Source organism: Equus przewalskii, chromosome 9 (genome assembly GCF_037783145.1).
Source record: "Equus przewalskii isolate Varuska chromosome 9, EquPr2, whole genome shotgun sequence".
NCBI classification, from domain to species: Eukaryota; Metazoa; Chordata; class Mammalia; order Perissodactyla; family Equidae; genus Equus; species Equus przewalskii.
The window spans coordinates 38,413,284-38,428,216 of NC_091839.1; the positions used below are offsets into that span (position 1 = coordinate 38,413,284).

At 47.7% G+C, this 14,933-nt stretch overlaps 1 protein-coding gene across 1 annotated transcript in view; it reads left to right on the forward strand.

Annotated features, from left to right (window-relative positions):
• The first annotated feature begins 3,069 nt into the window (after positions 1 to 3,069).
• Positions 3,070 to 14,933, forward strand: part of NT5E (5'-nucleotidase ecto) — a 60,680-nt gene continuing 48,816 nt past the window's right edge. Inside the window, exon 1 of the mRNA XM_070633558.1 lies at positions 3,070 to 4,874. Coding sequence (XP_070489659.1) covers positions 4,023 to 4,874 — 852 coding nt within the window. The 5' untranslated portion in view covers positions 3,070 to 4,022. The remainder of the gene's footprint in view (positions 4,875 to 14,933) is intronic.

Genomic DNA, 14,933 nt, shown 5'->3' on the forward strand with positions numbered 1-14,933 from the left:
GGCGGTGTGGAGGGAAGGAAAGAAGCATCAACGTGGGAGGGACAGTGGAAAGTAAAGTTGGCTGAATAAGGTGAATGTTTAAAAAGACCAGATTGGGAAGTTTGAATTTGATCCAATAAACAAACAAAGCCATTTTAGATCTGCGTGCGAATGAGCAACAGAGGAATGATGCTGAAGCAGAAGTCTGGTAGCATCCTCAGGACAGGAATTTTGGAAGCTAATGCAGTGGCCCAGGTGTAAAAAGCAAGAAGCAACAAATCATCAGTTCCCCAGTGATCAGTGGTGAGTCACGTTGACGCCACATATCCCCAGATATGAATATGATGAGGACGCACCTCACCTCTGTGACATTCTCCCTAAAAATCCATAACCTCGGTCTAACAATGAGAAAACATCAGACAAACCCAACCTGAGGGACGGTATACAAAAACCAGTACTCTTCAAAAGTGTCAAGGTCATGAAAGACAAAAAAAAAAAAGACCGAGAAATTGCTACAGATTAGAGGAGGCTAAAGATACACGACAAGCAGATGCAGGGTGGTACCTGGATTGGATTCTGGAACAGAAAAAGCATATTGGTGGTATAACTGGTGAAATCCAAACAAAACCAGTAGTATAGTTAATAGTCCCAATTCAATGTAGATTTTTTAGCTTTGATGGTTACATACGCTGTTAACATTAGGGGAAGGTGGGTGAGGGGTACGCCGGAAGTCTCTGTACTACCTTTCAACTCTTCTGTAACTCTAAAATTACTTTAAGTTAAAAAAAGAAAACTACCAGTTTCTCTACCTGCTTCTAGCAGGGTGCTGAAAGGTGGGCAGGACAAAATCTGGCAGGGTAAGGATTAGAGGGTGTTCCAGAGGAACAGGTCTTGTATGACCCCAGGCTCTGCTGCTCCCAATCTGTACGGACTTTCCTGGACAAATGATTTACACTCTCTATGATGGTTAATTTTATGTGTCAATTTGACCAGCCCACAGGATGCCTAGATAACTGGTTGAGCAGCATTTCTCAGTGGATTTGTGAGGTTGTGAGGGCATTTCTGGAAGAGATTAGCATTTGAATTGGTGGACTGAGGAAAGCAGATGGCCCTTCCCAATGTGGGTGGCCATCATCCAATCCACTGAGGGCCTGAACAGAATAAAAAGGCAGAGGAAGGTTGAACTCGCTCTCTGCCTGACTGCTGAGCTGTAACATCGATCTTTTCCTGTCCTCAGTGTTCCTCGTTCTCAGGCCATCAGACGCAAACTGGAATCTGTGCCATTGGCTCTCTGACTCTTAGGACTTCCAACGACACTAGCAGATTTCCTGGATCTCCAGTTTGCAGATGGCAGATCGTGGGACTTCTTCGCGTCTATAGTCACAGGAGACTATACCTCATGGTAAATCTCTTACATGCGTATATCTGATATTGGTTCTATTTCTCTGGAGAATCCTGATTAGTACCCAATTTAAGCCTTAAAGCACACATCTTTAAAACAGGGCTAGCAAGGACAGTCTTTTCTACAATTAGTGCTGGGAAAACTGGATATCCACATGCAAAAGAATGACTTTGCACTTTTATTTTACACCATATACAAAAACTAACTCCAAATGGATCAAAGACCTAAACCTAAGAGCTAAAACTCAGAAAAAATATAAAAGAAAGGATACCTGATATTGGATTTGGCAGTGATTTCTCAGATACGACACTAAAAGCACAGGCAACAAAAGAAAAAATAGTTACATCAAATTTCATCAAAATATAAAACTTTGTGCATCAAAGGGCACTATCAACAGAATGAAAACGTAACCCGTGGAATGGGAGAAAATATTTGCAAATCATATTTCTATAAGGGATTAATATCTAGACTATATAAAGGCTCCTACAACTCAAAAACAACAAAATAATCCTACTAAAATATGGGCAAAGGACTTGAATGGACATTTCTCTAAGTAAGATATATAAATAGCCAATAAGCACATGAAAAGATGCTCAACATCACTAATCATGAGGGAAATGTAAATTAAACCACAATGAGAAACCACTTCAAACCTCTTAGGATGGTTTTTATCAAAAAAAGAGAAAATAAGTACTGGTTAGGATGTGGAGAAATTGAACCCTTTGTGCATTGCCAGTGGGAATGGAAAACGGCTCAGCCATTATAGAGGAAAGTATGGCAGTTCCTCAAAAAATTAAACATGGAACCACCATACGATCCTGCAATTCCACTTCTGAGTATAGACGCAAAACAACTGAAAGCAGGGACTTGAACAGATATTTGTACACCGTGTTCATAGCAGCATTATTCACAACAGCCAAAAGGTGGAAACAGCCCGTGTCCATCAACGGATGAATGGATAAACAAGATGTGGTATATACATACAATGGAATATTATTCAGCCTTAAAAAGGAAGGAAATTCTGACACATGCTACTACACAGATGAACCTTGAGGATGACAAATAAAAATGGCAAGTAATAGGCTATATTGGAGTATATGAGGAAGCCATTTGGTGTAAACCTAATTCGGCCTGACCTTGTCTTTCCAAAAGGGCCTGACCGAGGCCGTTGAGCATGCATTGTATATCTGCTTTAGAGATTCCCTATGGCATGAGCAAAGGTCCTTGAGATAAAGGTGCAACTTCTCTCCCCCTCCCAACGTTGGCATCTCCTTAAAGATTAAGTATCTTTCTTTAGGCTGGGAACCGATTGCAGCGCTCATCTGTGACCGCCCAGCCCGAGGCAACACACCTGCCACCCCACGGCGTTCACTGAGACAGCAGACCTATCTGCTGTTTCCATCAATCGCTGTGCTGACAGAGCAGCCTCGTGACTATTGTAAAAGGGACATTTCAATCATATGTGAAACATCCTCTTTGAGGGTATATAACCACCCTGTGTACCCCCGCTTCTTTGGAGTGCTCTGTTCCTTTGTGGAAAGACTCGCCCGGGTTATAATCCTCAGATTTAAGTTCAGAATAAACTCACCCAAACTTTCATTTATAGATTGGTTATGGATTATTTTTTGTCGACAAGGACATTATATAAGTGAAATAAATCAGTCACAAAAGGACAAATATTGTATGATTCCACTTTTATGAGCCGCCTTGTGTCATCAGGTTCATCGAGACAGAGAGCAGAACGGTGGTTGCTGAGGACTGAGGGCAGCTGCTGCTTTATGGTACAGAGTTTCAGTTTGGGAAGATGAGAAAGTTCTGGAGGCGGTTGGCGGTGATGAGAACATACTTAATGCACTAAACTGTCCACTTCAAAATGGTTAAGTGGTAAGTTTTGTTATGTATATTTCATCCCAAAAAGCTTAAAAAAATAAAAAGTAACCGGACTGACGATGCATTTTGGAGAAGTGTGAGGACTACGTGTGCTGTTCTGGAAAGCACAAATCATGGGACACCTGATAGGGACTCCAAACTAATCGCTTCTCCTTCCCTTCCCAAACCTGCTGGATGACCGACAGCACTCGGGAATCACTCCGTTACACAGAGGGAAAGCCTGCAGCAATTTCACATTCGATTATAACGATGATTCGTTTATTGTACTCCACATTTCTGTTATTGCCTTCCCTGCCACAAGCTTTGCCTCAAAACACACCCACCCCCCAAAACACACAAAGACCCCATCCTTCAAACGCTAAAACCTCAAAAATAGGACAGAGAGAAAAAATGCCTAGAAAAGCAACAGAAGGCATCATCACGTTCTCATAGCTGCTGATTTTACTCCGCAGGGTCCGTTTGAGTTTCCATGAGCAACAACAGCACCGCTGCTGTTTTATCGCTAAGGTTTTAATCGTGAGTAAATGCAGGACTGGCTTCGAACGATTTCTTAGCTTCTGAGGTTCTGCATCGAAACAACGTATACTTGGTGCGTTCTCAAACTGGAAAGACAGCAGTCGGCCACATCTCAAAGGCGTCTTCGGCTCCACAGCCCAAAGAGCAGAGTGCGCCTCTCTCTATTCCTGTCTCCCTCTCATCTCGCCCATCTTTCTTTCCACCTCCTCTCTTTTCCCTCTCTCTCTTTCAAGTGATGAGCTCGCGCAACCACAAGCCCAACAGAAATCACGCATTCTTCTTGGGAAAGATTAGTGCCTCCAAAGAGGCGAGAAGCAGCGAGGCCCCACCCACGGGGTGGACCCTTCGACTCCTCCCTCGCGCCAAGAAACAGCAGCCCCCGGCCGTGGGGTCGCGGGCGCCCAGGCTCCGCGCTCGGGCTGGAATCGTGGCCGGTGGCCGCTTCCCGCTGGGAACAACCTCCGCACTGTTCTTGCAGGGAGCGGGCGCCAGCCGTCTGCCGCCAGCCGCCAGCCGCGCCGCAGCGCCCGGGGTGCCAGGGTCAGATCGGGTGACCGCGCAGGCATGCGCCTGGCCGTGGAGCCGGCCTCCGGACAAAAGGAGGGCGCGTCCCGGTCCCGGCTCCGCCCCGCCCCGCCCGCCGGCCAGGGCGCGTATCTCGGGCGTCCGCCGCGCGAGCGTACCCGCCACCACTCGCCGCCACTCGCCCGGCCCGCCTGCAGTTGCGCCCGCTCCACGCGGCGCAGCCATGTGTCCCCGAGCCGCCCGAGCGCCAGCACTGCGGCTCCTGGCGCTGGGCGCGCTGCTGTGGCCGGCGGCCGGCGCCTGGGAGCTCACCATCCTGCACACCAACGACGTGCACAGCCGGCTGGAGCAGACCAGCGAGGACTCGAGCAAGTGTGTCAACGCCAGCCGCTGCGTGGGCGGCGTGGCGCGCCTCTTCACCAAGGTGCAGGAGATCCGCCGAGCCGAGCCCCACGTGCTGCTGCTCGACGCGGGCGACCAGTACCAGGGCACCCTCTGGTTCACCGTGTACAAGGGCGCCGAGGTGGTGCACTTCATGAACGCCCTGCGCTACGATGCCATGGTAAGAGGGCGGCTGCCGGGAGGCGCGGGAGCCCCGGTGGGAGGAGTCCCCGAACCGAGAGAGAACCGGGGTGAAGGAGCAGTCAATGGCATGGCACGGGGTGGCAAGCCTAGGACCCGGGCGCACAGTGATGTGGGGAGAAAGCCAGACTCTGGCCAGTGTGCCAGGTGGATGCAGACACAGAAGTCCCTTGGGTGATTTGTCCTAAACAGACTGATGTCGTGGGGCCCCTACTGTGAGATGGGGTATTTAGAAGAGCGGGACCCAGCCCTGCCTACTAGGGGGTTCAACTGGGATGCGTGGGAGCGTTGGCAATTATCCAGTGCCAGGGACCGAAGTAGACCTGTCGGGCATCTCTCTCGTTCACTGCTCTGTCTTTAGAAGAATGCTTTATCTCTATCTTATCGGAAAAGAAAGTCTGGGTCAAAGAGGATCAGTACATTATCCAGGTCATCAGCTCCCAAAGATAAGAATGGACGCCAGATCCCTTTGACCCCAGAGCTGGTGCATGCTTAATCAGCTCACAGCGTTGGGGTAGACTGGCGGGGTTCAACCACCTTCTGTGTGTGGGTTACTTCCTCTGTCTCTGCCTTACTTCCAGCCCCTATCAAATGGGAACAGTAATTATGTCTACCCTCAGAGGGTTGTCTGACACACAGTTTGGACTCTGTAAGTGTGAGTTCTTCTTATTACCAGACACTACTGTATAGGTTTAAAAAATGAAAGCAGGTTCCAGAGAGGACCAGAATGTAGAAAGAGTGGGGTTTGAAAGGATTTCAATAAAATCAGTTTGGCAGCAGAGATTTAGGAAGAGAGTCCAACTTAAGAGATGAGAGGCTCTTAAAACATGTGCAAGAGTTTAAGTTCAAGCTTCCAATTGCTCTGATAAAGGCGATGCCTTTTTGTTCAACTAAATTCTAGAAAAGGAGCAGAGAAGGGTTACAGAGTAATAAATAAGTGTGACCAAAACATATATATGGTTTGTTTGCTTTTTTAAATCAAACCACCACCCAAGTTTAATCCTGTGTAAAAGCCTAAAGTAAAGGGATTTTGTAGAGAAACCGGGGACAAAAAATCCTAGGAGCTTCGGAGGAGGAAGAACAGAGCAGGAGTCCAGGGAAATCTGAGAGATCCACGTGTGTGGAAGGAAGATGCGTGGTCCTGGCCAGGATACGAAGGGTTGACGAGGCCCTTGGTGTGGGAAGAGAGTAGAGGTCAGCAAAGCGCAATGCTGCATTTTTTCCGCTGGAAACTTGGAGGGAGGAGGACAGGAAATGGTAAAAGAGTAGAGCTGTTTGGTATTTTCCCCCGACAAGAAAGCTCATTTTAGAGAGATGAGAGAGGGGCAGAGAGCTCCTCTCCCTTCCGATTGTGGGTTTTAAGGGTATCAGGGCTGCTGAAAGCAGCAGCGATTCAAACAGATCCCTAAGCCCCAGAGTTCATCTGCAGGGCTCGCTGGTGGCCGGCCTCTGCTGGCGGAGTACCTATTAATTGAATTGTTACTAGCCTACCTACGTTTCCGTTTCTTCCCAGAAGAGTAGAATAAACCTTCCATGTTTGTTTCGACTTCAATACACCACAACTTTGTAAACTTTTCTTTTTGCGACATCCTTTTCTCCACGGTTATATAAACTCCTTTTGGTAGGAAAAAAAAAATGGAGAATTCTTAGTTTTTCCTAATAATGATATTTTCCTCTTGAAGTCCAATTGAGCTCATGGCGTTAATCATCGCATCAGGTGTTTCTGACAGTACTCCCGGGGAGGCTGATCAGCTACAAGTTACAGCCCATCACCCCCAGGAATGTTAACTATACTTTTTGTTGGATGGAATTACTTTCTTTTAAATTTTGCTCAAAATAATTGGCCTGAGACCCGAGGAAAAAATAGGCTAATTATATATAGCTGGCAGAAGGTAAAGAGAGGGCGGAGAGCCAGTGGTGAGGCTGATGGCCATGCTCCTGATAGCATCTCTGTAGTTCTGGGGTTTGACAAACATGACTTGACCTGCATGAAATCATCGTGCTTGTAATACTTTAGCGTGTGCTAGCGCTCTGCCCTCTTGTTGTACGGAGATTGTTCACTTTTTGCTTATGTTAGCCCCCTCTCCTGGAATTCACTGCTGTTCTGCTATAAAGCTTCCCCCACCACACCCATCCACCCGCCACGTCTTGAATCGCAGGAAGCTGGAGAGTCACATCACAGTGGAAAACAGCTGTGGAGGGGCATCTCCAGTTCTCCAGAAACTAGACATCGTTAGAGGAGCCACATCTAAGGACTCGAGGGTGTAGAGGGCAAAGAGGAAACTCCTAGAATCTAGCTTAACTCCAGGAGCACTAGCCTCTGAGGAGGTCCAGGCTTTCTAGCCCTGCATGTCCCAAGGATTGCTGTGGGGTCCTTCTGAGAGGCAAGCCTGGAGACCCCCAGACCCAGCTCCTGGAGGGAGGATGTCGAAAGTGCTAGTTGGGCAGCCAGCCCCGTGGCCAAGTGGTTAAGTTTGCACTCTCCACTTTGGTGGCCCAGGGTTTTGCTGGTGGGACCCTGACATGGCACTGCTCATCAGGCCATGCTGAGGCGGCGTCCCACATACCACAACCAGAGGCACTCACAACTAGAAGATACAACTATGTACCCGGGGGCTTTGGGGAGAAGAAGAAAAAACAAAAAAAAGATTGGCAACAGATGTTAGCTCAGGTGTCAATCTTTAAAGAAAAAAAAAGTACTGGTTGGTATAGCTGTCTAGATGGACTGGTGTCGTGTCCCCTGAGGCACCAGGAGGACAGCCTGGATGCCCTCACAGCATGAGCTTGGCCAGCTTGCTTTCTCTGAGCCTCGTGTTCCTGAACTGTACAATAGGGGGGATCACGCCCAGCCCACCGTGTAGGATTTTTGTGAGCCATACATGCGATGCGTGTAAAATTCCCAAGCACCCTGCCGGCTCGTAGTAAGTGGTCAGTGAAGCTTCGCCCTGAGCGCCCTGCCAAAAAAAAAGGTTGTGAGGAAGGGAAGGCCTGGTTTTGCGGCCGTCAGTTTATCTAACTCTTACTGGTCAGCCACGCTGCCTAAACTGTTCTTAGTGTTTACTCACTGAGTGGACGTATGAAATCCCCCAAAGCACAGAGTCCAAGGGGATTCATTCCCAGAGAGGGGATGCTTGCCATCGACGTGGGCTGTGAGGAAGACAGCTTCAGTACAGAAGGGCGGCCTGTTTCCGGCAGGCCCTGCATCTGAGGCCCTGCGCCTGAGGCCCTGGGCCCTGAACCCACTTTCTGTCCAAAAGCCTGCAGCCTTATTGACCTCAGCATATTGCTCCCAGCGGCCTGAGCCAGGGGCCAGCCCGGCGTAGACCATGGCCCTGCCTTGAACTCCCCCAGGGACCATTAGTCAGATCTCCTTTGTCACATTCCCCTCCTTCCACGCCGGCAACCACGCTAATGTGCGTGATGTTGATGTTTTGTTTCTGTGTGTACTGCAGAAACTTTATTATTGTTTTAGGTGCTTTTTTTTTCTTAGGAGGATTAGCCTTGAGCTAATATCTGCCGCCAATCCTCCTCTTTTTGCTGAGGAAGATTGGCCCTGAGCTAACATCCCTGCCTATCTTCCTCTGTTTTATGTGTGGGATGCCTGCCACATCATGGCTTGATAAGTGGTGCAGAGTTTGGCACCTGGAATCCAAACCGGCGAACCCAGGGCCGCCGAAGCAGAACGTGCGAACTTAACTGCTGCGCCACTGGGCCCACCCAGTGCTTGTATTTTTAAATTATGTAACACGTCGTGTTACTCAGCTCATTCTGTTTCTTACTTTTGTCCCAAACTGGTGTTTTTACAATTTCTCCATGCTGCTCTGTGTCTACCATGTGCGTGTACTGTGCATCGTGCCCCCTGTAGGTCCCACATGTGAGGATGTCTTTGGGACTCATCCCCAAGGGCAGAATTGCTGGTCACAGGGATGGGGCACGCACTTGGATGAAGGACTGCCCGATTGCTTTCCCAGAGCCTCTGCGCTCCCGCTCACACCCACACAGTGTGAACCCTCCATGTCCTCCCCCATACCTTCAGTATTATCCAGCTTTGCGGTAGGTGCAAAATAACATCTTCTTATTTGGTCTTGTATTTTTCTAATAACTAGTGAGTTTGAGATGTTTGTTAACTTTTTGGGTTTCCTCTTCCCAAATTGCATGTTCATATTCTTTGCTCTTTTTTTTTAAACTTCTTTTGCTCTGTTTTTCTTAATTTTCAGGAGTTCCAGGCATTGGTCTGTGATCAATTTTAGACAATGCAGATAGATTCTGATTATGTTATGTCTATTAACTTTGTCCATAGTGTCTTTCGTTGAACAGAAATCCTTCATTTGGTATAATCAAATTAATCTTTTTTATTTTTTGCCTTGTGGTTTGTGCTTTTGAAGGTGTACATAAGAGTTTATTACTTTGAAGCTTATCCTCCCCAGCACTCATCACCAGAAGTTCAGAAATTGGCATTGTTCTCTCTGCCTTCTGAGAGAGAATTAGTCTGTAATCTGAGGCCGTGACATTCACCTCTCTGGGTCACTGGTTCCTCGTCTATAAAACAGGAGATTTGAACCAGCTCATCTCTCAGCTTCCTCACGTCTCTAAACAAATGGCATCCTAAGAAGGGTTTTCATTCCATTTCAACTCAGTGAAACGTTTCAATTCAGGGAAGGGCCAAGAGGACGGAGCAAAGGTGCAGAGGCAGGAATCTGCAAGATGGCCCAACCTGGACCAGAGCCAGGTGGCAGGAATCATGGGAGATGAGGTTGTGTACTGCTTAAAGGCCGCCATGAAAAGTTTGGGCTCTCCCCTGTTGTCATGGGGAGCCACAGAGGTTTCTGAGTAGAGGGCAAGTGTGGTGTAATAAAAAATAAATATTTCATCTTTGTCCCCAGTTCCTGGCAAACAGCTCCCCAGACCCTTGGAATCTCCCCAGTGATAAGTGTCTTTTGTATACTAATGAGATAATTGACCTTAATAAAATCCCTTCCTGAGTTCTGTGAGTCGTTCTAGCGAATTATCAAACCTGTGGAGGGGATGGTGGGAACCCCCAAGTTATGGCTGATCGGTCAGAAGTGAAGGTCGCCCAGGACTTGCAACTGGTGTCTGAAGTAGGGGGCAGCCTTGTGGCACTGTCGATGAAAATAATCCATAACCAACCTATAAATGAAAATTTGGGAGAGTTTATTCTGAGCTAGAATGTGAGGACCATGGCCTGAGAGAGTCCTTCCACAAAGGAATGGAGCACTCCAAAGACGCGGGGGTATACAGGGTGGTTATATACCCTCAAAGAGGATGTTTCACATATGATTCAAATGTCCCTCCCACAATAGTCACAAGATTGCCCTGTCAGCACAGCGTTTGATGGACACAGCAGGTAGTGGATCTGTTATCTCGGCGGGCATAGCAGGAAGCAAGTCTGTCGTCTTGAGCTGGGTGGTCACAGGTGAGCGCAGCAGTCGGTTCCTAGCCTAAGGAAAGATGCTTAATCAAGGAATTGCCAACATTGGGAGGGGAAGGGAAGTTGCACCTTTATCTCAAGGGCCTTTGTTCTTGCCATAGGAAATGTCTAAAGCAGATATACAATGCATGCTCAACGGCCATGGTCAGGCCCTTTTGGAAAGACAAGGTCAGGCCGAATTAGGTTTACACCAAATGGCTTCTTCATATACTCACATATATCCTATTGCTTGCCATTTCTATTTGTCAGCACCGAGCCCTTCACTTGTGAGATCTGATGCTCACTCCGGATAGACAGTGTCAGAATTGAATTGAATTGTTGGACACCCAGTTGGTAACCACAGAGAACTGGAGAACTGGTTGACGTGAGGAAAATCCTCTCAGCATCATAGGAAAATCACGGTTTTGGAAGATGAGCAGAAATGGATGGGAAGGGGAAGAGGTTGGGAGAAGAGGCTGGGTAGTGGTGTGGGCGTGAGAGGCCAATGACTGAACTGTGATAAGGGGGATAGAAAGGCTGACTCCACAGGACCCAGTTTCAGTGGGCAGGCAGTATGGCGTAGGGCTAAGAGGGTGAACTCGGGCATGACTCTGTGTGGGGTCAAGTCCCCTCTGTGACAATTAGAATCTGTGGACTGTGTGAGCAGGTTGTTTAATCTCGTCAAGCCTCCATTCCCACATGTGAAGGTGGGTGTAATGGTAGTCTTCTTCCCATGGGGTTTAAAGGAGATGACAACACCTATAAAGTGCTTAGCACAGTGCCGGCCTGTCGTAAGGGGTCAGTCAGTGTGGGCTGTGCTCACCTTCTGCCGGCAGGGGTGGCTCGGGAGAGGGTGTGATCAAAGATGACTAAGGGTTCAATCTGGGGGCACGTGGAGAGTCAGCAGGATTTGACACCACTACACAGGAGAGCGAATTCTCCTGCTTAAGCTTACCTGCTGACAGCTGAAGCCTGCTATTGGAGCACAGAGATGCAATCAAAAGGCTTTTCCTGGGCTTACTGGACGTAGTTGGACCCTGGGGGGCCATGGCAGATGGGGCAGTGGAAAGAGATTCGTATGGGACGTCGGGACAGCCGGGTTTTGCTGCTTGCCTCTTTCAACTCATTAGCTACGTGAGTTTGGGCAGCACATTCCTGTCTAGAAGATGGGAGAGTTGGAGAGGGCCATCTGTGCGTGTCACTTCTCAGCATCTCAGTCCCCGCCCAGCCCTCTGTCTTGCCTCTAATCTGCCAATATAACTTGATTTGTCCCGGGACTTAATTTTACACGTAAGTCTGTTGGCCTGACAGCTCTGTTATTTCCTCCTCACAGTTCCTTTCATGCCAGCTATTTCTTTGTGAAGAGATGACTTGGGTCTTCTCCCAGGTCCCCTCTAGTCAGCCACTGTTTCCAAACCAAGAGGTGCCCAGGATTTTGGATGGAGAGCTCCTCTCTTAGTAACAGAATGATGGCCTAAGGAATGGGAGGGTGATGAGCCCGGTTTCAAGCCTGTTCAAGTCTTTGAGGCTCATTTATTCATTCAGTCCTCAAACATTCAGCAAGCCCTACCATGTGCCAGGTCTGGTCTAAGTGCTGCAGACAGTGAACCAGACCTGCCAGGGTGAAACTTACTGTGCAGTAGATAGAGGGGCGATGCTCATTTGAGCCCTTCCTAATCACATAGAGAGGCTGGGTAAGACCCATGAAGGAGGGAGCATAAGCAAAGCAAAAATGACTGAAATTCCAACACCTGTGCGTGAGGATTCTAGAGCTAAAGATCTGGGCTGCAGGAGACACAACTTCAGGTCCCCACATGTACTGTATATGCCCAAATTGACAGTGAGCGTGTTTCCTCTCCACTCCAAAAAGAATCCCTATACAAAGAGAAGTCACCTTGTATGCAAGTGCTTGCAAAGTCTCTCATATCAAGGAAACTCTCAGAATTACTTTTTCTTCGATAACAAAGCCATGTTCAAGGAAGACAGGTTAGCAGTGCTACTTTGGGAAGCTTGAGATAGCCTGATGGCAGTGATATTTTGTAAAAGACAAAGAATGTTGGTAGTTATTCCAGAGCTCAGGCCTCGGAAGCTGCGAGGGTCTGGGAAGTTGGATCCCCAAGCTTCAGGGATGTGGACAGCACCTACCCCATCCTGGCTGTGGCCACCACCCTCCTGCTTCCTGTTTTCCGGGCTGAGGTCCACACCAGAGCTGGGCTGGGTGAGACTGGCCTCAGGCACAGAGGCAGGAAACAAAGGCAGCTTCTTAGCTTGTCTTGTCCTTGTCCTAGCATCTGGTTTTCTTCACTGAAAATTGGAAAGAACCAAACAAATTGGCATCTTTCCCGACTTCATTTAAGGGTACGTCTGAATGTTCTGTAAATTCCCTCCGTGTCTATTTTCTTCAACCACATTACTAGAATTAAAAAATTCTCTTGACACCTCCTTTTCTCACTTGAATAATTGGTTCTCTATACAATCCAGACATTAGCTGGAGCCCTCTAGCCTCTCAGAGATGTAGTTAAACCCACCTGAACCCTAATTAGTTGAGCAGGTAATTCTAAATGTAACATGGATATGTGTATTTTGCATGTATGGAGAGTTTGTAGATGTTTTCATCTGCCATGGAAAATATGAAATGCTGTCTGTTCAGTACTCATTCATTCAATCATTCAACAGATATTGAAGTGCAAGTGAGCTGGGTTGGACACCCAGGATCTTTTCTGTCATTCAATCAGACACCACATTCACCTGCCAGGGCCAACATGCCTTGGCCCAGGACTGGGAAGGTGGAGCACAGCCCGTCACCAGAAATGGTCCACAACTCCAGAAATGTATCAGCCAAACCAAATGTAATTTATAATCCTCCCTGTTAAGGTTGTTGTTGAGTCTCCCTGAGTGATTGGCATTTGAGTCCCATTGTATAATAGACCAGGCTCTCCCCTAATCCGTAGATTATAGGGTGCACTGTGACTTCCCATCCTTAACAGAATGAGCTAGTGTGTAAATGACTAGCTAAATACATGTGTTGCAGATTTCTGACAAATGGTTTTTTGATGTTATTATAATTGATTTCTGTGGACTAAAAAGAAATTCTCTTCTTCTGTATCATGTGTACTACATTGCTCTTAAATCAATTCTTCTTTCCTTTGTTTTTCTTTTAATATCATGTTTAAGCCTCCTGTCTTCATTTGGGACATTTTCGACTGCCTCAGCCCTCATGTTTTCATCCCCTAATCTGTTTATACAATTGATGTTATTTCCCTCTGAGTTTCTCCTCACCAGCACCATGGTGGTGAAGCTTGCTCTCTGAGCCCCTTCAATCCTTAATGAGCAGGGTGTGCCTGCATCTTTGCCGGGCTGTCTCACACACATCCCTCTCTGTGGTTCCCACATGTTTTATGGATGGATGGAGGGATGGATGGACAGATGGATGGATGTGCTTAGGTCTTGCTCTCTCCCTGTATGCTCTGTCAGCTTCTTGAGGAGGACCAGGGCCTTGTTACTTGGTACTCTAGAACCCTGTGAGAAAACTAGTGAGTTGTTGAATGATACCCATCTCTACCAGGTGTTTACATCAGCAGCAGTTTGGCAGGGTGGTTAAGGCCCTGGATGCTGAAGCCTCACTACGATTGTTTAAACCCCAGCTCTGGTACTTGCTAGTGCCTCAGATTTCTTGTCTATGAAAAGAACAGATAAAGGCAACCAACCTCATAGCATTCTAAGGATTAAATGAGTTAATATGTGGACAGGGCCTGGCCATGTAGCATAAAGTCTTAACTATTAATATTTCTTTTTGTCATGTTTTTTGTTCTTTAAAAAAATCTTCCTTTTCTTGAAATTCCTTTATGTCAAATTCACTGGTAATTTTACAGTCCTCTGCAAACAAAGCTGAGGCTATGAAATCCCCCCTTTCTAATTCAGTTATAGCTATCGTTTGACAGACCAAAGAGTTAATCTCCTTAGCAGATTTGCAATAAAAAGAGACTTCAAAAAGTTCCACTGTCGACCAATGACATCAGTATCATGGCAGAGTGAGTTGTTCCCTTTTTCTCTCCCCTCTAAGTTACAACTAAATGGGATGCTCATTAACCAGCAGAAGATTCCCTGCACAGCACAACAGAACATCTGAGAGATCCATACAGCCGTGCCTCTGAAGGTGGGTAGACTGGATCCCTAGGATGCAGTAGAACCTAGGTGAGCACACTCCTCTCGCTTCCCGGTGGCAGTGAGCTAGGTCATGGATCTTCACACAGTGGCAGGCACTTCTGTAGGAGGAGTTTGGGGCAGCCTGGCCTGTGTGACTTCTCTGGCAGCTGTAGCCTGGCCTGTGTGACTTCTCTGGCATCTGTAGCCTGGCCTGTGAGAGCATCCACCATGCTGCAGTGGCCGCACCAATGGCAATGCTCTACACCGAGTGGTGGTGGCTCAGCCCTGGTGAAGGCGCCTGTCCACTGATCGCAGTGCAGGTGAGAAGGCACCCCACCTGCTCAGAAGGTGCCCTGCCCACGGAGCACAGCAGCTCGAAAAACTGACGGAGTGGTGGCTCAGCCCCAGCAAAGGCACCTGCCCACCAGTACAGCGCAGGTAGGAAGGTGCCTCGCCGGCTCGAAG